The sequence below is a fragment of the Dunckerocampus dactyliophorus genome, chromosome 20, assembly GCF_027744805.1.
Source record: "Dunckerocampus dactyliophorus isolate RoL2022-P2 chromosome 20, RoL_Ddac_1.1, whole genome shotgun sequence".
NCBI lineage: Eukaryota > Metazoa > Chordata > Actinopteri > Syngnathiformes > Syngnathidae > Dunckerocampus > Dunckerocampus dactyliophorus.
This window is the reverse complement of record NC_072838.1, coordinates 5,463,688-5,485,991: the sequence shown is the minus strand read 5'-3', so window position 1 is coordinate 5,485,991 and position 22,304 is coordinate 5,463,688. Positions and strand designations below refer to the sequence as shown.

At 40.6% G+C, this 22,304-nt stretch overlaps 1 protein-coding gene across 1 annotated transcript in view; it reads right to left on the bottom strand.

Annotated features, from left to right (window-relative positions):
* Window positions 1–22,304, bottom strand: part of atat1 (alpha tubulin acetyltransferase 1) — a gene marked incomplete at both ends in the record, with an annotated part of 90,460 nt that overhangs the window by 34,402 nt on the left and 33,754 nt on the right. Inside the window, 5 exons of the mRNA XM_054764668.1 lie at window positions 1,600–1,685; window positions 3,691–3,901; window positions 4,036–4,110; window positions 15,139–15,184; window positions 21,156–21,257. Of these exons, the coding sequence (XP_054620643.1) occupies window positions 1,600–1,685; window positions 3,691–3,901; window positions 4,036–4,110; window positions 15,139–15,184; window positions 21,156–21,257 (520 nt within the window). The remainder of the gene's footprint in view (window positions 1–1,599; window positions 1,686–3,690; window positions 3,902–4,035; window positions 4,111–15,138; window positions 15,185–21,155; window positions 21,258–22,304) is intronic.

Below are 22,304 nucleotides of genomic sequence, written 5' to 3'. Positions count from 1 at the left end.
TATTAAAGAAAAAATGTTATGTTTTTAAAAGGTCATAATATGATGAGAAACAAACAAAACAATGAATAAAGTTGTAATTTTTGGAAAATTAGTTTGGGGAAAAAGTTATAATATAATGGGAATAAAGTCAGAATATTACACAAACAAAATTTTCTTCTCGTAATTACGATTTTATTCCTATAATATTATGACTTTATTCTTGTAACATTATAACTTTTCCCACCAATCTAAGCTCCCAAAAATGACTTTGTTTCTGATATTACAACTTCAAAAAAACAATTCTTCTTTAATATTTCAGCTTAATGCTACTAAAATGAAATTTTTTCTCATAATATTACGAGTTTATTCTCGTAAAATTGCGACTTTTTTCCTAAATACAACTTTTGTCTTGTCAAATTACAGCTGTTTTTTTCCATTTCTGCTGTTTTCCAACTACCTCAACTTTGCTCTTGTAAATTTTCTTCTGGTAATTACAATTTTATTCCCATAATAATTCTCGTAACATTATAACTTTTTCCTCAATCTTTTTTTTCCAAAAATGCCAAAATGCCAACTTTATTTGTTGTTTTGTTTGTTTTTCATAGTACACTAGGTCCCCAACTTACGAACATCAGACTAGCGAACATTGGCGGATACGAACACAAGCCGACTGGTCTATATTTTATTTTATTTTATTTTGCCTTGTAGTCGCTCAATCAGTATTTATACCGCTACTGTACATGCTTGACCAGTAGAGGGCACTGTGACACTGCTAATGGGACCAACAGAGGACGCGTTAGAAGCTGGGGAGATAAAGCTACATTGTAGCTGTATGATACAACCCGGACAGAGCGTGTGATTAAAGTTTATGAAGAGTTAATAGGCTGCTTAATTCTACACCACCCACAGAACACTACCTCTTTTAGAAGAGTCTAACGATGACGACCATTTGTCCTTTTTTTCAATATCTCCTCCTCCAACTCCAGCACGACGACGACGTATGCTCCACCACTCCTCTTCAAAGGTAAATAACATTTATCATTACGTATTATTATATCATTTTTTATTACTGTTATTTTCATTAACTATCCTCGTTTAATATTACTACTGCATCCAAACTCATATTTACATACATACACATATACTGTATATGTACACACGTACATGTAGTACCTATATCATTGGTAATATTACCTTTTCCCCTACTTAAGAACAATTCGACATAAGAACGGTCGTCTGGAACCAATTGTGTTTGTTAGTTGGGGACCTAGTGTATTAGGGTTTTTCAAAAAAAATAACCGCTTTCTTTAATATTTCAACTTTATGTGTTAAACTTTTTCTTGTTAGATTAAAACTTTTTTCTCTTAATATTTTGACTTCATTCTTTTAAAAATTTCTGCAGATTTTTAACATTTTTTCAGGTGTTTTAATTTACTTTTTTGTTAAATTATATTTTTAGTGTGCCACGGGCCAATAAAACAACAGCTGTGGGCTGCTAATGGACCCTGGGCCACACTTTGGACACCCCTGAAGGAGTAAATTAAAAATAAAAATGAACTAGGCATCTATAATGCAACTCTGCTCTTTCCTTTTCGTCTTCTTTTTTCCTCTTGACTTTACCTGACAGAGGTCTACCCAGCCTTGGGAAAGAGATGGTGTCCGTGTAGCGACTGTGCAGGTGACCTCTTGCAGCTTGACACTGTTGGCTGTTATCAGAGAAAGGCAAGCAGGGGAGATGAGGAGGAAAAAATACAGAGTGGGGCCAAAAAGAGAGGGGGAAAGGAATAACAAGAGTGGAGGAAAATGTGAAACAAAAGGGAATGAAAAAAACAAAAAACAAACAAAAAATGTGGCGTGTCATGAATATAACAAAGCAGAACTATAAGGATGAAATGAGAAACATCCGAAAATGAGATGGTGATGGCGCATACAAACTGCCATAAAAGCAGATTTATCCACACAAGTCTGAAATACTGTCTACAGTTTTGTGGAAGCAAGTTTAATGCAAAAAAAAAAGGCAAAACAGAGTCATCACATGTCTTTCTGCCTTCCCGATAACAACAGTGTTCTTTTACAAGGCCAAAAGTAAACACCAGCACAGTCTCCAGCTCTGTGTGCTAAAAGATTAAAAAGCACCACTGAGTTTTCTTCCAGGAGACAATGATGCCAGTTAGAATGTGGTCAATCCAAGCCCAGGTGAGATCTATTCAGGGGACTATTGAATTACAGGCATTGTACCAAGATGACACGGTCAAGCCATCAGAAGGAGGATTGAAAAGAAAAGAGGTGGAAGAGTGGGTGAACAGATGAATGAAGTGGAGGGAAAGAGAAAGCGACAGTGTTATTGAAAGCAGCATTTTCGGACAAACAAGATTCTCTTCGTGCTGGATTTAATAACAAACTATGGAGATGATGAGGCCTGTCACGCTAACAAATTCCGCTGGTCGATAAGTGTGCTACAAATGATCATCGATAATCGATATTATCGACACCATTTTTCCATCAATTATTGTCATGAGAGGTGTACGTCACATCTAGACCACTAGATGGTACTCAAGTATACTGTACAGTGTTCCATCGTTTATCGTGGGGGATAGGTTCCCAAAATAGCCCGCAATAAGTGAAATTTGCAAAGTAGCCAACTTTATTTGTTTACAGTTATTATATATGTTTTCAGGTATTAACATTTTCGCACATTTTAAACACTCTCAAAGTTCAAATTTTGTTTGAATTTGAATGATCAGTCTACTAGGTTGGCCACAATACATTAAGTGACTCACGCATATTCACTCCTCTGACCGTGCTTCGTCCTGGCGCCGTTCGGCTGTAGCGTTTTTGTATCGTTGTTAAAACATATTGCTCCTGCCGTCGTCCTCCTCATCGTCCTAATCCTACGCTATTGCAATACATTGATGAGACAGTAGCCACCGCAAGGAAGTATGCTGTCCAAAAAAAACCCCAACAAGGAACTGCTAAAGTATGAGTCTATGTTATCTTATTCATGTCTAGCATGTCTTATTTTCTCTTATTATGTCTACCATATTGTGTAATAGGAGTCTAGGAGACTATAGGGGTGCTATCTTATGTTTAGAGGGCACTAATAATGTTGAAATCGGATTTAGAAGGTCATAATCAGGTTTTCTATGCTTTAACTGCCAAAATATTCCATTTATAAATAAGGAAGTCTACTTGGCGGAAATTGACTTATCACGGTCGGGTCTGGAACCAATTAACCACCATAAACGAGGGATTACTGTAGACCTTCTTAGCATATCTACAGTACATGTGTTGCTTTACAAAATATCCAAGTGGCAAAGTTGCATCCTTTCATTTTTCACTACGTGGCCCTGACTGGAAAAACGTTTGGAGACCCCTGCCTTAAAACCAAGGTAAGTACCCAACATGACGACGGTGTACCATTACACCTTTAGTATTAACAAAATATTAGAGGGTGGATTCTGCTGCAAGTATTTTTTGGAGCTGCACAATATTCCTTCATTACAAAGAGCAAGGCAGCTTTAATGGCCTCAATTTTAATAATAACTTCTACCTTTATTAAATACAATAACCCGGCCTGTTCCAACCGATTTTTTTATTGACCAGATTGAATTGCAAAAAACCCCAAAGAAACCCCAAAACCTTTAAGGAACAATTGTGATTAATGATGGCCTAAGAGTGAACTCTGCCTGTGCTCATTTGTGTGCTGTGTACCTGTTGCTTCTTGCTCGGCAGCGCTCCAGAGGAAAGTGCGGGTTCTGGTCCCTGTGCACCCCAGGGGCAGGCACTGTGGCGGCTTGAGGTGGCACCCTGGTGGGGGAGGATCCCACACTGAGGGAGTGGGAGTACTGGGAGAATACCGACCGCTGGGAAGAACGGGGATGAGCAAATGGCCATGGAGGAGTTCTCTGCTCCTGACGTACCGCTGTCAATGAAATCATAATCACTCAAGCAACTGTAATATTCATCACTTTGTGGTATTTCCGTGTAATTACTTATTGCAAAAACTGAATCTAGTCGCTACTAATTATTTGTAGTTGTTGTGCAATGAAGAGTTACCTTCTCTCTCCATTAGCGAGTAGGGTTTGATCTCGCCATCCGGCTTTTTTAGGGGAGCCTTTCTCAACTGGGCCACTGTGAAGGACAGTACACTGAGACACTTCCCAAAAAGTCTCAAATAGTCTAAATGTAGAGACTTGTATAAGCTGCTACGTAACCAGGCTTTCCAAAGTGCGACCCAGGGGCAATTTGTGGCCCGCAACATATTATATAAACATTATTTAATAACAAAACTGTAAAAAAAAAAAAATCAATAAATCATCAACAACAGCAAATGGACAACTCAGCAGTAATTTTACAAGAATAAAGTCAAAATATCAAGATCCAACGACAAAAAGTTGGAATTTTACAATCATGTCGTAATATGAGGAAAAATAACATCATTTTAGTAGCACAATGTAGAAATATGAAAGAAAAAAAAGTAAAAAAAAAAAAAAAGTCTTGCTATATTAAACAAACAAAACAAGTTGTAATTTTTGGAGAATTAGGTTACGGGAAAAGTTGCAATGTTCCGAGAATAAAGTCAAAGTATTATGGGAATAACATCATAATTATGAGAAGAACATTTACAAAAACGAAAGATTAAATAGTTGGGAAAAAAGTAATATTTTTTATTTAATGAGATTAAAGTAAAAATATTGTCTTTTTGGAGCATAGAGCTGAAATATTAAAAAGAAAATTATTATTTTTATAGGGTTTGTAATCAGAGAAACAAGCAAAACAATGAATAAAGTTGTAATTTTTGGAAAATTAGATTGCACAAAAAGTTATATTACAAGAAGAAAGTCAAAAATATTATTGGCATGAGGTCATAACTACGAGAAGAAAATTTATGAGAAGAAAGTTGAAATAGTTGAAAAAAATGTATTTTATGAGACAAAAGTAATATTATTCTCGTATTCTAACGAGAAAAAAGTCACAATTTTAGGAGAATAAACTCATAATACTCGGGGAAAAATAATGTCATAATAATGTCAATAATGTCATTTTAGTAGCACAGAGTTCAAATAGGGCCGCACGGTGGCCTAGTGGTTAGCATGTTGGCCACAGAGTCAGGAGATCTGGGTTTGAATCTCCGTTAGGCATCTCTGTGTGGAGTTTCCATGTTCTCCTTGTGCGTGGGTTTTCTCCGGGTGTTTGTTAGGTTAATGTGGAGACTCTAAATTGTCCATTGGTATGAATATGAGTGTGAATGGTTGTTTGTCTATATGTGCCCTGCCATTGGCTGGCGACCAGTGCGCCTCTCGCCCGAAGTCGCTCTAGTAAGGATATAAGCAGCATAGAAGATGTATGGAGTTTAAATATTAAAGTAAAAATATGCTATTTTTTGTTTAAGTTTTAATATCATGAAAAACAAACAAAACAAAGTAAAGTTGTACTTTTTGGAAAATGACTTAGACATGTCTTTTAGAAAGTTTATTTAAGAAGAAAGTTTAAATATTTGGAAAATTTAAAAAAAAAACAGCAAAAAGGGGTAAAAAAAAAAAGGCTAAGTTGATACTAATAAAATGCTTTTTCACCTATATGACAAAACTGAGATGCAGTTTTATTCTTGAAATATATCTAACTTCTTAGCGTATCTACCTGTGTTGCTTTACAAAATATCAAAGTGGCAAAGTTACAGGTAGTTCCTTTCATTTTTCACTATGTGGCCCTCACTGGAAAAACGACACCCCGACATACACCAAATTGTTCAAAATGTATTTAGTGGCAAACCAACCTTAAAACAGAGTTGATGGAATAAGTCAAACCATGAGCTCTGCAATGGTCAAGATTAGTAAGACTGTTCTGAAAAACTTTTTTTTTTTTTAAACTCATTCCATACCAAAGACGCAGTTACTGTATATGTTTTTATAAACCTGAACGCCTGATCCCAACAACGTATTTATTATACGTCTTTTTGTGCGAGAGGCGAAAGAAGGTGATGATAGAACTCATCGCCAATGGAATAGGCTCAGAGCAATTTTAATGTCATAAAAAAAGGCCACTAGGTGGCAGAAGTGCATCATGAGAGGTAGGACAAAGACACATGACAGGAAGAGGAAGCTCTTGCATAAAAGGCACACATGAAAAAAAATAAGGCATTGTAGGGAAATAACGCATGCACACGTACACACACATGCATGCGCGTGACCTACGTCGCTTCCTCCACTCACAAATTTTCAAGACAGTGCTTCCGTGGTGACGTCATGTGTTGTGAATAAACACACTTCATATATGTGATGTACTGGGGGTTCTTTTCTAAGTGACTCGTATAAAAAGACCGGCATATGGATATTCCTATCGTCGACCCAACGTAAAAACGTATCCAATGCAAGTAGCGCATGCACAGAAGCGCCACAGGCTTAGAATTTTTCCACTTTGCACAATGCATACATTAGAAAGAAAAATCAATTATGTTGTCATTTCTTGAAACTAAATAACAATGATTTTGGGGGTGGAGGCGTGATGTATCCTGAACATACATAGTTTAAATTGGGTTGCCAAACATGTGACTGCTGAATAATAGGCCGACCGGATGTAGATGCGTTCTGCACATGTGCAGAACCGATCATGTTTCCGGTATGGATCGTGTAGTGACAGTCATTTTAAAAGTAGCTGGACCAGTAGCTCTGACAGAGCTCCAGCTTTCCTCTGTGGAGAGAGGAGAACCTTCCAGAAGGACACCGATCTCTACAGCAATCCCCAATCATGTCTGTATGGCATACAGGGTGTATCAAAAAAAGTAGACTCTCCAAAAAGTAGCCACTAAAGTTACAATTGAATATTATCTTGAAATGTCTTTATTTGCATATGTTGGTATGGACATCATCCTTCGGTCCATACCGAAATTTATTGCATAATTGCATGCATGACTGAACACAGGCCCGTTTTCCAGTTGGCAAAAAAAAAAAAATGTCCTCCAAGAAATTAAAGGGTTAAAATGTAAGGAAAAGTCATAAACTGTAATGCAAAATGAGGAATTTTGTCCGACAAGATCGATCTTGGTTTAATTGTTAATGGGTTATTGCCGCGTTTTTGTCTTCAGGGAACTGGTCGGTTGGCACGTGCTTGGTAGGTCCAAGGTGGTGGTCCACCACACCGCCGGAGAACTTGGTGACCATGTTACCCAGTGGAATGGCCGCCGAGGTCACCTGATTTGACACCGCTGGACTTTTATCTGTGGGGCCATCTGAAATCAAAAGTGTATGTGACACCACCACATGACCTCGGCGACATTGAACGGCGAATCAGAGCTGAAGGTAACATCCTCCGGAGGGACAAGGGAATGATCAGACGAGCAGTGCAGGACATGCGGAGGAGAGTGCAACTGTGCATCCAAAGAAACGGAGGTCATGTTGAGGGCTAAGTTGACAAAACGTACATTCATTACCCCAGTGCAAATAGCGTGACACAAAGAGCTAATCTGTGTATCGCAGTGTCGAAGAACAAAAATTCTCACTTTTCCTTAAATTTTAACCCCTTAATTTTTTGGACAGATGTTTTTTTTTTTTTGCCCACCAGAAAACGGACATGTGTTCGGTCATGCATGCAATTATGCAATAATGGACCAAAAGATGATGTCCATACCAACATATGCAAATAAAGAAATTTCATATAAATATTCAATTGTAACTTTAGTGGCTACTTTTTGGAGAGTCTGCTTTTTTTATGCAGCCTGTAGTGCCCAAATGGAAGCCACTTCTGAGAAAAAGGCCCAGGGCAGCGCACCTAGGGTTTGCCAAAAGGCACCTGAAGGACTTCTGAGAAAAACAAAAAAGAATTGACCCGTTTTGGAATAAGGCTGCCACATAACAAAATGTGGAAAATGTGAAGTGCTCCTCTGTCTACCAGATGGTCTCCATGGTTTTCAGGTGGTCTACTTTGGTCAGCATTCACTTTAAAATGAATGTTTCACCAAAAGAGATGAAAATACAAATATGAACGTGTAATTCAAAAGGTAGCAAATACAAATTATGGATAGGAAAAAAGGCAAAGGACAAAAGAACAATGCACAAAAAAAAATTAAAGGAAAAAGGGAGGTGGGCTAAGATGCAGGATAGAAGAATGAGAAAGAGAATAGTCTTACAAAAAGCCGTACATCCCCTGATCCGTCTGAGGAGACCAAGACGAACCTGGGAGAGTTTGATGAGGAAAAAAATATTTTGGGATGGGAATGAAAGTACATCAGGTCTCTTGCGTTGGCAACCCTTCTTCAGACGAAAATCTCGCAAATGCGGCTGTTTTGACTTCTTTGGAACCTTCCACATTGACATAATAATGAAAATGATGGACTTGAAAATGCTGTGCAAAATATGTTATGCACAGTACTTTGTTTGGCCACACATTCATTGATTTTGATGTAAGAGTTCGACTTACATACTATATTGCTGTCAAAACATTATACAGGACATACAGTTTAACGCAACTGCCCACGGCAATACACAAATCAAACACAATCTCTCAGTTCTGGTGTACGCCAGCTATGATTCATCTTCAGTTTTCGTCATTTCAGCAGTCAAATAATTAGCCAAATATAACAAAGATTTGGATCAGTTAAAACGAACTCTAGTGCAGGGGTCTTAAATTCAACTTAACAGGGAGGGGCGCTGGAGGTGGAGTCTGGGTGAGGTGGGACTGCATTGGGTATTCTGTCCAGAATCAGGATTCAACCAAATGACTTATCAACTGGTCAACAAACACCACTGGAAGCTGTCACAAACCTGTCACGAGCCATAACTGATACCGTAATTTCCAGATTATAGAGTGCATTGGTATATAAACCACACCCACTAACTTTAAAGAAATGTTACACAAGAAAATTTTGTAAACTTTTAATTAAATAAATGCTTTTCCCCCCCAAACAGTGCCAAATAATGCATCTAACATGGCTGGTAAAACAGTAGCCTACCAGAAAAGTCATTCATCACTGTCCTCATCCTCTTCCTGGGAACTAAAACCACTAAAGTCGTCCTCTTCAAGTGTTGGAACCGAGTAAACCCACAATTCCCACAGCACACATGCCGCTGGTGTCTCTCCTTCTTTTGTTGTTGCTCTGTTTTCTATACTTTATTTATGACCTATGCTATGATTTGAAATACACTACATTTTCAAATTTACCCAACACATTACAGTTATTAGCGCTAAGTGTCAATATTGGATCAGTAACGCCGATACCAGACAGAATTTTACTCAGTATCGAATCGGAAAAGAAACCAGTGGTATTGCACATCACTAATGACGTACGAATGACTGCAAAATCACTGCTCCGAAGCACGAGATGTCGCGAGGCCAGAACGCGACCACATCACTATAAGGGGTTCAAACGGTGAGGAAAAAAGTAGCAGCTTATACGGTGGTGTGAAAAAGTGTTTGCCCCCTTTTCTGATTTATTTTTTTGCACGTTTGTCACACTTTAAATATTAGCCAATGACAACACAACTGAACACAAAATGCAGTTTTTAAATGAAACTTTTTATTAAGGGAGAAAAAAAATCCAACCCTACATGTCCCTGTGTAGAAAAAGTGATTGCCCCCTAAACCTAATAACTGGTTGGGCCACCCTTAGCAGCAACAACTGCAATCAAGCGTTTGTGATAACTTGCAATGAGTCTCTGCAGAACTCAAGGCGTTCCCAGGCCAGCTGTGAGACATAATCCCTCCAGCGTGTCATTGGTCTGCCCCGGGGCCTTCTCCCAGCTGGGCATGCCCGAAACACCTCACCAGGGAGGTGTCCGGGAGGCATCCGAACAAGATGCCCGAGCCACCTCAGCTGGCTCCTCTCGATGTGAAAGAGCAGCGGCTCTACTCTGAGCTCCTCCCGGATGACCGAGCTCCTCACCCTGTCTCTTAGGGTGAGTCCCGCTACCCGACGAAGAAAACTAATTTCAGCCGCTTGTATCCGCAATCTCGTTTTTTCGGTCACAACCCAAAGCTCATGACCATAGGTGAGGGTGGGAACATAGATCGAACGGTAAATTGAGAGCTCTCTCTTCACCACGACAGTCCGATACAGCGACCGCATTACTGCAGACGCTGCGCCGATCTGCCTATCGACCTCACGCTCCAACCTTCCCTCACTCGTGAACAAGACCCCGGGATACTTGAACTCCTCCACCTGGGGCAGGACCTCATTCCCAACCCGGAGGAAGCAATCCACCCTTTTCCGACTGAGAAACATGGCCTCAGATTTGGAGGTGCTGAGTCTCATCTCAGAAGCTTCACACTCAGATGCAAACCACCCCAGTAAACACTGCAGGTCACAGCCCGATGAGGCCATCAGGACCACATCGTCTGCAAATAGCAGAGACGAGGCTAAGGCCCCCTAACTGGACTCCCTCGACACCTTGGCTTTGCCTAGAAATTCTGTCGCTGTTCGCTACTACGGTGTTTTGAAAGCCTACAAAGACACCTGTGCTGCTAAAGCTAGCCACAAACAAGGTCCTGGGGCTTGTTCCTATCACAGCAGTGTTTGACAAGTGCACAGGACAATCTGTGATTTCATCATGGATACGATGACACTGGGCAGCCAACGTTGAAGATACCGGCTTTTGTCGGCTAGTAAACCACTTATGAGTCATGGTTTGTGCTTCATTTGTTTGCTAAAAAAAAAATTAACTTTCTCCAAACAGAACTAAGGCCTATTGCGCAAAACTAGAATAAAGGGTTAAGCCGGGAGTTCTTGGGCAAGATCGACAAGCTGGCAAGAACGTCAAGACCTTCAGGGAGTGCAGCTTATTTGTGCTTCACTGAATGGCTAACAGCTAGCGTTCCAGAGGCTAACGTGAGGAGCAAGTAGAGTCAGTAGAGTCAGAGCGGCCAGGAACACAAAAGCCTGTGGAAAGCGCAAAGGAGGTGGGCTTGCACTGCATGTGAACAAACTGTGGCGCCATCCTGGCCATGTGAACATTAAAATGTCCATTTCTACAGCATTTTTTAAATATCGATTTTCATTATTAAAAATGTTTATGCAATATCAGGCCGATATTATCAGTGGGCCGATATTATCGGACAACCCTAATGGAAACCAATAATTAATCCACTGCCCACTACATATTGTTATCACATTCAACTACAACCACTGTCATTATTTGTCATCATTCATTTCAATCATTGTACATCAAGGGTTTTAGATGATGTTGCAATCATTAGATCATTTATTAGACCATTTACGCATACAAAGTATATATAAAATACACATGCCATATACATACAAATAAACATCTAGAAGATAAAGTAGATATACAGTGTGATGGAGTTACATTTACACAATTTCACTCACATCTGCAGTCAATTTCACCTACAATTTTAACAAATTCATAATCACACTGAGACTACGTTTTCGGAGATGTTAATTGTGTTGGTTGTGGATGTGTACTACATTACTCAGAAGCCTGAGCGCTCGAGGGGAAACGCTGTTGAAGCTACCAGCGAGCAATGGTGATTTGCTCACAAAGCAAAGAGTTCATAGATATTAGTGTACACCGCTGTTCTTGATTTGTTAAACAAGCAACAAACAACATGAACTATTTGTATTGTAATTCTGATGGTTTCAGCGGAGCAGTGAGTGTTTATTTGAGCACTACTTAGACACAATACTTTGCCACGCTTTCCCCCTTTGTTTTATGACTGTGGTGGTGTTGCCTTTCCTTTTTATTTGCTCTTGTGCCTCCTCGTAAGCCTCTATGAAGATTTTCTCTTCCGTTGGGGGAAAGTAGGCCACTCTCACTGCCATGGTGAATCGATGAGTCTGTGATCGATAGGTGGGGTCTATTTAAGGAAGCTGTACATGCACTGATCCGGTTGGTTTCACCTAGCTGGATGAATCAGTGTCTACTCATCCTGCCTTGGGCTTTGTGCAACCAATTAAGCCTACACGCTCTTGCTTTGGGTTGGTTGAGCTCAGCTTAGTCATTTCTCCTGGATTTCCCAATTCTACTTTTGTGCAAAAGGCCCCTGTTCTCGATTTTTGACACTGTTATATTTTAATAGTAGTGATGTCATATTTGGTTAGGACAAATCTACAGCTACAGTTTGTCTAATCCACCTTTGAGTCTTTGACTTACTGCCACCTGTCAACTGTTGTGTACCTTTCCATCACCTATTTCACAGTGCCTACATGCGCAGATGAAGACCGTTGTGGTACGAGAGAGCTAAAGTGAGAGATAGAGTGGTAAATATATCGTCACAAAAGAAAATATCGGAAAAATGGTGCGGAGAATGGGTCTGAATGGCCCTATATCGTCCATCGCTCCATGTTCCTGTCACGAACATTGTTATTAGGCAACTTTGGCTTCTTGCCATTGGCTATAAACTTTTGAACGCATATTGTTTTCGGAAGCAAAACACTTTTCTTTTGTGGCCCCACCAACTAGCCGGAGCTACTTTCTTCAATACCAAAAACCTACCAGAATGAGATGAAGTCACTGTTCATGCGCTACACTGCTGATGGGGATGTCATACAACTGCATGTCAAAAAATCCCAACATCTCTTTAAGATAATTCTTTATTATTTCCAGTGGTATTAGGAGTCACCCTACATGTGTTGGCTTACCTGCTATTGTTATGTCTTTGCACCGTGATTGTAGGTAGTGTTCGTTTTAGCAACTCCCCTGTGCATTTCACTGCAAGTTGAGTGCTGACCATTGCATGCCCAATTAAGGACGTTCCTTTAAGCAAGCTCCAGTGCTTTTGACCATCTCCGCATTGTATGCCAGGTGCACTTACTTTTAACTTTGACATGGAGTAGGGGGCCGCGAGTTAAGAGCCCTGCTCTAGTGTGATTGTGCTGATAGTGATGGTGCTGATAGTGTTTGTTTAACATATGAACGCTATCATCTAAATATTGGTAAACACTTAACAGGTGGACTTGGACATTTACTGTATGGTGCTGGTACGATTGTGTTATACGTGACAATGTGAATTATTGTGATATCTAATTAATAATTTATTTATTTTATTTTAAGAAGATGCAGAGGGTTCATTTAAAATGAGCTGCGGCCCCCAAAAGCCCCCCGGGCTGCACTTTGGACACCACTAGTAGAACTGCATATACGATAAAGTAAAGACGTCATCATTGTGCCAGTCAGGATTTCGTTTCACATCAGTTCACAACAGTTGTTTGGAACATCGATGGAAAGAGTTTGATTGATTTAAAGCATAGTGGGGTGGGCTCCCCTGGGGGAGGCGCGGTGAACTGTCGAGGGGGGAAGGCGTGAGAGGCAGGGAGGACTTTCAATATTAGTGCACACCTGCCAACATGTATGAATTTGTTGCACTTTGTTGCAATTTCAGTCTTGAATACGCTTGTATGCTTCACTGCTCTCCATTTTGTTGCGTTTTGCTGGTTTCAGTTTCAAGTTCAGTTTGTACAGCACAGATAAGTACATTGCTATTATCAGTTTCTCAAAAGTATTTCAAATGGGGGGCGCAAAAACATTTCTGTTGACAGAAAATAATTGAGAACGACTGATTTAAAGTGACACACAGTGGTCCCTCGCCACATTGCTGTTAGAATTTTGCGACTTCACTCGATCACAGTTTTTGAAACATATATGAATTCATAAATCATGCTGCTTCTTGGTTAAATACGGGCTATTATTAGTAAAAAAAACATGCATGTTGAAGCAAAATTAAGCATCGTCATGCATACAAATGGCTAAATGAAGTAAAAGATAAACAAAGTGAATTAAAGGAAAACTGCACTTTTTAAAAAAAATTGCCAGATGAGTAATCATGCACAATCCTCATTTGAGATGTGAACACACGTCTCTTTTCTGTGCGTTCTAAAGATATAAAAACAGCTAAGAGACAGCTAAGAATGCACGTAATGGGACCCACCTATTCTGCCTATGAAGCCATCTGAAAAAACCTGCCAAAAACGCTCAATTCACATAATGTGGCTTGCATATTAACCAAGCTACAACATTATTATTATTGTTATTATACATTGCTACGCCAAAGAAGTACATTACTTCGTAGTGACACCTTGCCACACCACACCGGCTAGCTACCAGCTTCACCACACACTCGCTCACCGCACGTCAGCACCTCGCTCACAATGCAACAGGCCTCTACCAAAAGGTAACTCTACACATTGGAGCTGCTGCTGTGATTTTAGTTTTGAGTTTGAAAAAGGTAACACTAGGTGTAGCGTTCGTTTCTATGCTGCTATGTGAAATCAATGCACCCGCTAATGCCTAAAATGAACAAAATAAGGTAAAACACTATTACATGTTATCACTAATGTGCCTGTTACTACATGGTTACAGCATGTAGGTATATAAAACCATAAAACCTTATTGGAGGGTTTTGGAGGTGTTTTAATAGCAGGCTTTGTAGGTGGTCCAATTACATGCATTACCTGCCTCTTGATCTGTTTTTATATCTTTAGAACGCACAGAAAAAAGTGTTTGTGTTTCACTTAAGGATTGTGGATAATGTGCAAAATTCCCCCCAAAACTACACTTTTCCTTTTAAGAAGTCGCATTAAAATTGTCAATGTAGTATTCTACATTGGTCACTAGGTGTCTGTAATTGTTTGGTGAGACAAGCGCCAGACTTTATCTGGCTATTGCACGCTTAATCCAGCTAAAATCTGTTCTCCCAACGTCACTTCCTGTCCACACGTCAGGAAGACATTTGCAGCAACACGTGTCTTATATGTTTACTGTATTTTATTCAGTCTACTATATTATGTATTACGAATGAAAAGGTGACTATAGGGCTGTTATTTCATTTCTAGAGGAGTCTAATAATGTTAAAAAAAACTAAGATTGTAAACAGGTTTTCTGTGCCATAACTATCAAAATACTCCATTCATAAATAAGAAATCCCGCTTTGTGGAAATTCACTGTCAGGTCTGGAACCAATTAACTGCGATAAATGTACTCTATAATGACTGTGAATGTGAAATATCTTTTTTTTTTTTTGCTAGTACAGTGGTGCCAACACAATATCTGACATTGAGGAGCAGTTTTGAAAGAGCATTTTAAGTCATCTGAAAGGCAAAGGAATCTACAGCTTTTTTAAATAATAGAACACTCCCAAAGACATTCTTTTAGCTAATATAGTGAACACATTAGCTAAACATAATTGTGAAATATTGAACATTGAAACAATTACCTGATTTGTTGAGGAAAAAGCCATCAAACACAACAAAGTGATTGACCTGAAAGCAACACAAATGACACAATTACTAAAAATGACAGCCATTGTGCCTGTGAATATTCTCATTCATCCACGTCATTGTATTCTCAGGGCATTGCATCCATGGCAACTGGTTGTCTTAGAAGACGTTTCGCCACTCATCCGAGCAGGATGCTCAAAGACTAGTTGGGAAAACTCTGGTCTAACTAGATAGGACAGCTCTAGTATGAGGAGTTGGTGCATTTTCCAAACAATGTATCCTCTAAATGTATCCTGTATCCTGTAAACGGTAATGTCCAAACAACGGCTTCACTCTTTTGTGATGTCAAATGACAGTCGATAAGACACAACGGGGGGGCCTCTGCCAACCAACAGTCGTTTGGGTGGTATCAAATTTGTTAGCATTCCATTCAGATGTAATGAAGGTCACGAACACTCCTGAAACAAAAATGATTGAATCTTTTAGGAATGGATCAAAGGACAGCATTGTATATGGGAGAGAGGTGGTGTCGTAGACCTCCCCCTCTGTTCAGAGATGGTTTCTCAAACTTAATGTAGATGGCCTCCCTCACTCACTGGACTCCGCCAGGGCTGTCCTTTGTCACTAACTCTGTTCATTACTTCTATGGACAGAATTTCTAGATGCAGCCAGGGCGTTGAGGGGATCCGCTTTGGTAGCTGCAGGGTTGGGTCTCTGCTTTTTGCAGATGATGTGGTCCTGCCGGCCGTGATCTTCAACTCTCGGTTTGCAGCCAAGTGTGTAGTGGCTGGGATGACAATCAGTACCTCGAGGTCTGCGTCCATGGTTGGAAGGATGGAATGTGAAATCAACAGGTGCGGCCTCTACAGTGATGCGGACTCTGCATCGGTCCATTGTGGTAAAGAGGGAGCTAAGCCGAAGGGCAAAGCTCTCTATTTATTGGTCGATCTATGTTCCTACCCTCAACTATGGCCATGAGCTTTGGGTAGTGACCGAAAGGACAAGATTGCGGATACAAGTCCAAGACCAAAATGAGTTTTCTCCATAGGGTGGCTGTCATCCAAGAGAAACTGGAAGTAAAACCGCTGCTCCTCCGCATTTAGAGGCGCCAGATGAGGTGGCTTGGTCCCGGACGCCTCCCTTGTCTGACAGGTAGGAGGCCTCGGGGAAGACCAAGACGCTGATGACATTTCTGTCATTTATACTAAAGACATTACACAGGCTGTAGAAAGTCATGGTGTATAATGAATGGCTCTGCAACTGCAATTAATATTATTGGCAACATGCTGCCAAACACAAGCTGGAAGGCGCCATGATCCAACTCAGTCCATTCACTGAGTGCACTCAGACGGTAGGCGGGGCTTGCGCACTAAGCTGAGAAGAGACATCTTAGGTTTCTATCCTGTATTTGATTTTTACTTAAGAAAATGTTAGAAACAGCTGGAATACATTTATAATACATTTCAATGGTCAAATATTCATATTTTATGTTATTATTGTTTTTTTTTTATTTTTCATCATGCCTTCCCTGACCGCGCATCACTGCTGGCAAGCGTCATTTCTGTTACGTCTACCAGGATGTTGTAAGGATGACGAGGTCTGGGGGCGATGAACAATCTCTTTACTGCAAAAACAAAACTGTCAGCCAAACCACGCCAAAACAACATCAGCAAACTCAACTGTCCTCTCTGCAGGTAGTCATCCACCTTTTCCCGCAAAAAATATCCATCCATTTTCTATACCGCTTCATCCTCATTAGGGTCGCGGGGGCATGCTGGAGCCTATCCCAGCTGACTTCGGTCGACAGGCGGGGTACACCCTGGACTGGTCGCCAGCCAATCGCAGGGCACATATACTGTAGACAAACAACCATTCACACTCACATTCATACCTATGGACAATTTAGAGTCACCAATTAACCTCACTTGCATGTTTTTGGAATGTGGGAGGAAGCCGGAGTACCCGGAGAAAACCCACGCGCACACGGGGAGAACATGCAAACTCCACACAGAAATGCCCAGGGGAGAATCGAACCCAGGCTGTTCCTGTATTGGCCAACGTGCTAACTACTAGACCACCGTGCGGCCTCGCACACATCTAGCTATGAGCCATGAGTTACCCCTAATTTATACGGTATCCAAATGGGCTGCAACCCATTCAATCTAATATGCAGCCCACAGCAATCAACCGCTGAATGCATGATGTTAACATTGCAGCCCATGGTACCATTCACAAAAAAATGTGTTTCCTTTGAAAACGTGCTGGATAAATAGGTGAGGTCCTCTTGACATTCTCTTAATTAATGGCTACGTATTTAAGACCAATAACAGTCCATCATGAGGCCATTTCTGAGTTGTGGTTGCTCTGAGAGGGCAGGTTGTATTTATAAAACCAGATCACGGCAAGTTGAATTTGGATAAAATTCCCATCATACATCTTTACAACAGGTAAGGGAGGGGAGCATTACGCAAACAACAAACCCCACAAACTCCCCAAGTACAAGATGTGGGTATACAGGGTTGGGCATCGAGTCTCGAGCATCAATGGGAACCGGGACTAACCTTGCGATTCTCCCGGAATCGTTCACCTTTTTTAAATTTCGATTCCTAGTTTAGATGCTTACTTTGCTGACAGAAAGAAATAGCCGTGAACGCCAACGAAGGCTAAAAAGTTTGGCTTAACTTGATAATTAAGAGCGGTCAGTTCAGCGCAACATTTGCAAGACAGTGATATCATGCAAATGAGGGTCACCTCTGGATTCATGGTGTGGAGATAACAAGAATACCTCGTCTTTGATGCTCTATGTCGGACTTCCTTGAAGCAGTCACAATCAGGGAAGTAAAACAATAAATGACGACTGTGTCATGCCAATGAAACCGAGAATTTTAGGATGCACACAAATGTGGAAATTCAGTGTAAATAAAGGACGGGCACTACGGCGCTGGGAGGTAAGCTGATTCATGTGCACAGCTTGTCTTGTTTAGCAACAGTCAAGACACTTTCTCAAACCACACAACACACTTCTAGCCTTCAAAATAAGAGCTCCGTGGGCCACATCCTGTTTACTTATAACGAAATAAGGGTGTCATAAAAAACAGCTTACACCAACGGCAAGCAAACAAAGTATAGTAGTGCTAAGTGATAACATTAGCCCATGTACTTTTTATAGACCAATCTTTTACAAGTTGATTGTTTTATTGTGCATGTTTAAGTGGCTTAAGCATCACTCACGAACACATAAACAACAGCATATGTGGAAATGTTTTTATTTTTCATAACATTTATATTCACTTTGAATGGTTTGATATAGGGATGTCGGGATCGGCTGCCGAGCTGCTGTATTTTTAAGATTGGATAAAATCCGCTTCCGCCACGAGATCGGGCCGATCCGGTTGCCGTATAATGTTCGTAACTCTGAGCCACACTCCAACACGGTTGGTGCGGTAACGCGCCTAAAAGCTGCTTGCCACTCGACTCCTGCCACTCGCAAGAAGAAGAAAATGCAACACCACCATGCAGACATGTCCGCAGTGTACCGTGGTGAAGTTAGTTTCACTTTGGATGTTAGGTATTCGACTTCATAGCTACAGCGGTAGTTCCCCCTCACTGTGCCCAGACTGCTGTGTCATGGTGCGGGGAGCTCGTACGGGAAGTGCTACTCTAACCGGTGGTTGTTTATACTAGATAAATTACTATTACGTTAAAGAGAGTTTAAAAAAAGTTATATCTTCTCAATCACACCACAAATTGACCCATAACCATGTGAAATGATTAGTCATATCTGTCCTAAAAGTATTTTGCACAGCCATTTTTTCCAATTTTATCCTTTATTGGATGGATCTTTTATTGGATTAGGGACCTAACTCACAGAGGTTTGTTACAAAAGCCAAACAATATTGTTGGTCATGCTGTGCAATAAAAAGTAAATTCAGCAATACTTTGGTTGCATTATTTTTAATGCTTTCGAGTGCCCTGCGATTTGGCTGACGACCAGTCCAGGGTGTACCCCGCCTCTCGCCCAAAGTCAGCTGGGATAGGCTCCAGCATACCCCCGCGACCCTAATGAGGATAACTGTCATAGAAGATGGATGGATGGATATTCAATTCTACAAATTCATGTTTGTAACAAAAGCTTTATTAGGGCCCTGTCACACCTTGACGATTTAGGCAGCGTATGCCTGACGTGATCATTCTGATGGCATACGTTGAACTGCCGACGTTTTTTTTTTTTTCAATTTTGGGCGTAACATAGCGTATTCATAACGAGGTCGACGTAAACATGACATATTAGTAACTTATATAGAACGTTTCTATAACTTATAGACAACTTATATCAACGAATGCGTAGCGTGTTGCCAACCCAACGCCTGTCACATCTTGACGATTTAGCCAGCTTACGCCAACGTACGAAAAAATTGGCTAATACGCTGGTGTACGTCCAATAAGTTATGGGTAAGTTTTGTATAAGTTAAGAGCATGCTGAAGCACGCCGGCATACGTCATAGAAGTTGTCCAAAAATTTTGTGCATGCACAAAACATTTCGACGTATGTCAACATATGATTAATACATCCCGCATCCGCGGGCAATAAGTTATGCGATCGTTGACGCCCGTTCACACACGTTATTTGTAAGTTACGTACAAGTCAAAATACGTCAACATACCTTGAGACAGAACTGTCTTCTTGCTGAGTGAAGATGGAGAGAAAGAGAGGCTGTTGTGTTTGTATTTGCAGGTAAGTTTGCAGCTTGACCAGTAGAGGGCACTGTGACACTGGGAATGGAACCAACTTTTGATTTTTTTTTATCAACTTTATTAATGCATTAGCGAGTCACAAATCCACGAGTGGTAGCGTATGCAGCCTACACCAGGGGTCTCAGACTCGCGGCCCCCGGGACTCAGCCGTGAAGCCGCTGACTCCGCTCTGTGTCCGAGGAATGAATGAATGAGCGGGCGAACGAGTTAAGGTGGTGAGGCCTTGGACGTGCTGCCCGGCCGAGGACCCGCCCTCGAGACCATATACCTCACCGTGATTGGTCTGTTCGGCCGAGGTCCCGCCCTCGAGACCATATACCTCACTGTGATTGGTTCGTTCAGCTCTGCACATGAAGTTGCAGGCCACACGAATATTAATTTTTCATATTAAGACGGGGGCCGCGAGTCTGAGACCCCTGGTGTAGGCTGCATACGCTACCATGGATTTATGACTCGCATTAATAAAGTTGATAAAATCAAAACGAGTTGGTTCCATTCCCAGTGTCACAGTGCCCTCTACTGGTCAAACTGCAAACTTACCTGCAAATACAATAACAGACTTCATCTTCACTCGCCAAGAAGACAGTTCTGTCTCAAGGTATGTTGACATATTTTGACTTGTACGTAACTTACAAATAATGTGTGTGAACGGGCGTCAACGATCGCATAACTTATTGTGCGCGTATGCGGGACGTATGAATCATACGGTCAACATACGTCGAAATGTTTTGTGCATGCACAAAATTTTTGGACGACTTGGACGTACTATGACGGTTATTATATAAAACTTACTCATAACTTATTGGACGTACGCCAGCGTATTGGCCAATTTTTTCATACATTGGCATAAGCTGGCCTTTAAGAAAAAAAAAAGGGATCGGTACCGGATCAGATCGGTTCGGATCGGCAAGACTACAAAAAAAATTGGATCGGAAGCCAAAAAATGTGGATAGGGACATCCCCAGTTTGATATTTATATACTGGTTGAAAAGTTGGTAGTAAAGTTGATAAAAGGTCCACATCATTAAACAGTTCATGGAAAAATTCTGACAAATAATTCTGGTTAGCGCCCTTATTTAAACCATGCAAACTTTGATGATGCTTACTCTTAAAAGCGTCGGATCAAGAATTGTTTGGAACCGGAATAGAAACAAGAAATCAGAATCAGAATCGGAACTGTTCCATTCAAACAATGCCCAACCCCAGTGACATACAGTATGTACATTATTGAGTCAGCAACATGTATACTATACAGTACCTGAGGAACACTTTGTGTGAGGCAGTAATGCTTGGCCAGGAAAGATAACAATTTGGGTGAGGGCCTGTCATATGCCATTAGCACTGGCTCCAAATTCTTGTCCTGCAAAGAAAAAAAAAAGTCTTCAGATTCACCAAGAACATGCAGAAAGTGTCTGGAGATTCCCGTCCTGGTAAAGCAGAAAAGTTGATCGAGACAAATGGACTTCTTTGCACTTGAAGATGTTTCACCTCGAATCCAAAACACTTCTGCAGTTCCAAATGTTTTGGAACAGAGCTCCCATATGTATGTCACCCATATACATACTAATTAATACATAACCTTTATTTAATGTTTTTTTTCTGCATTCTGTCTCGCTGTGTTCATATCTTGCATATCATCTCAGTTTATAATCTCCAATAATTTCATTGTAAAGGAATTTAAAGACTATTTCATTTTTTTTCTTTCCTTTCAACAACCGGCCTGGTTAGCGTGTTTTTTGATTAACAATGGAAATGTATGCCAACATTTTGCCTCAGTTTGCACACGTTTTCCGGTTAGCGTACAATATGGCGCGCGTCCTGTCGTGTTATTAATATATTGCGTGAGTTCAACTGTGTTCTTAATGTATTTTTATCACAAAATGCCCGTTAGCATCCTAATGGCTTGCTAATACATGAAAACAGGATCGCCTGTCAATGATGTCACCAGCAGTTGACTCTGTAGTTCTTAGCTAACTAACACAGTTACGCCACAAGTCTCAAAAATGTTAACACAAAAACACCTTTTTATAGTTTTACAATAATAGTTTTACATGCGGAAAACAATTTTAAATACATATAAATGATGAATAAAAGAGATAAATGAACTCACCTTTACCTTCATTGCAGATGCGATTGTTGCCAAAGACAGGATGTGGCAGCAACACGAACACGACCTCCCTATTTTGCTGTGAGTTATTTCTTAACTAGTGTTTCTCACCTTTCTTCTGACGCCATTTTGGCTTATTTTGCAGCCGTGATAAAAAAAAGCAAAGATTTGAGGTTAGAAACACTATTGAATTCATGAAACAACTCATGGCAAAACAGGAAGGTGGTGTCCATGTTGATCTTGCCGTCACATCATGTCTTTGGCAACCTTCAATGAAGGTAAAAGTAACCTTCAATGTTC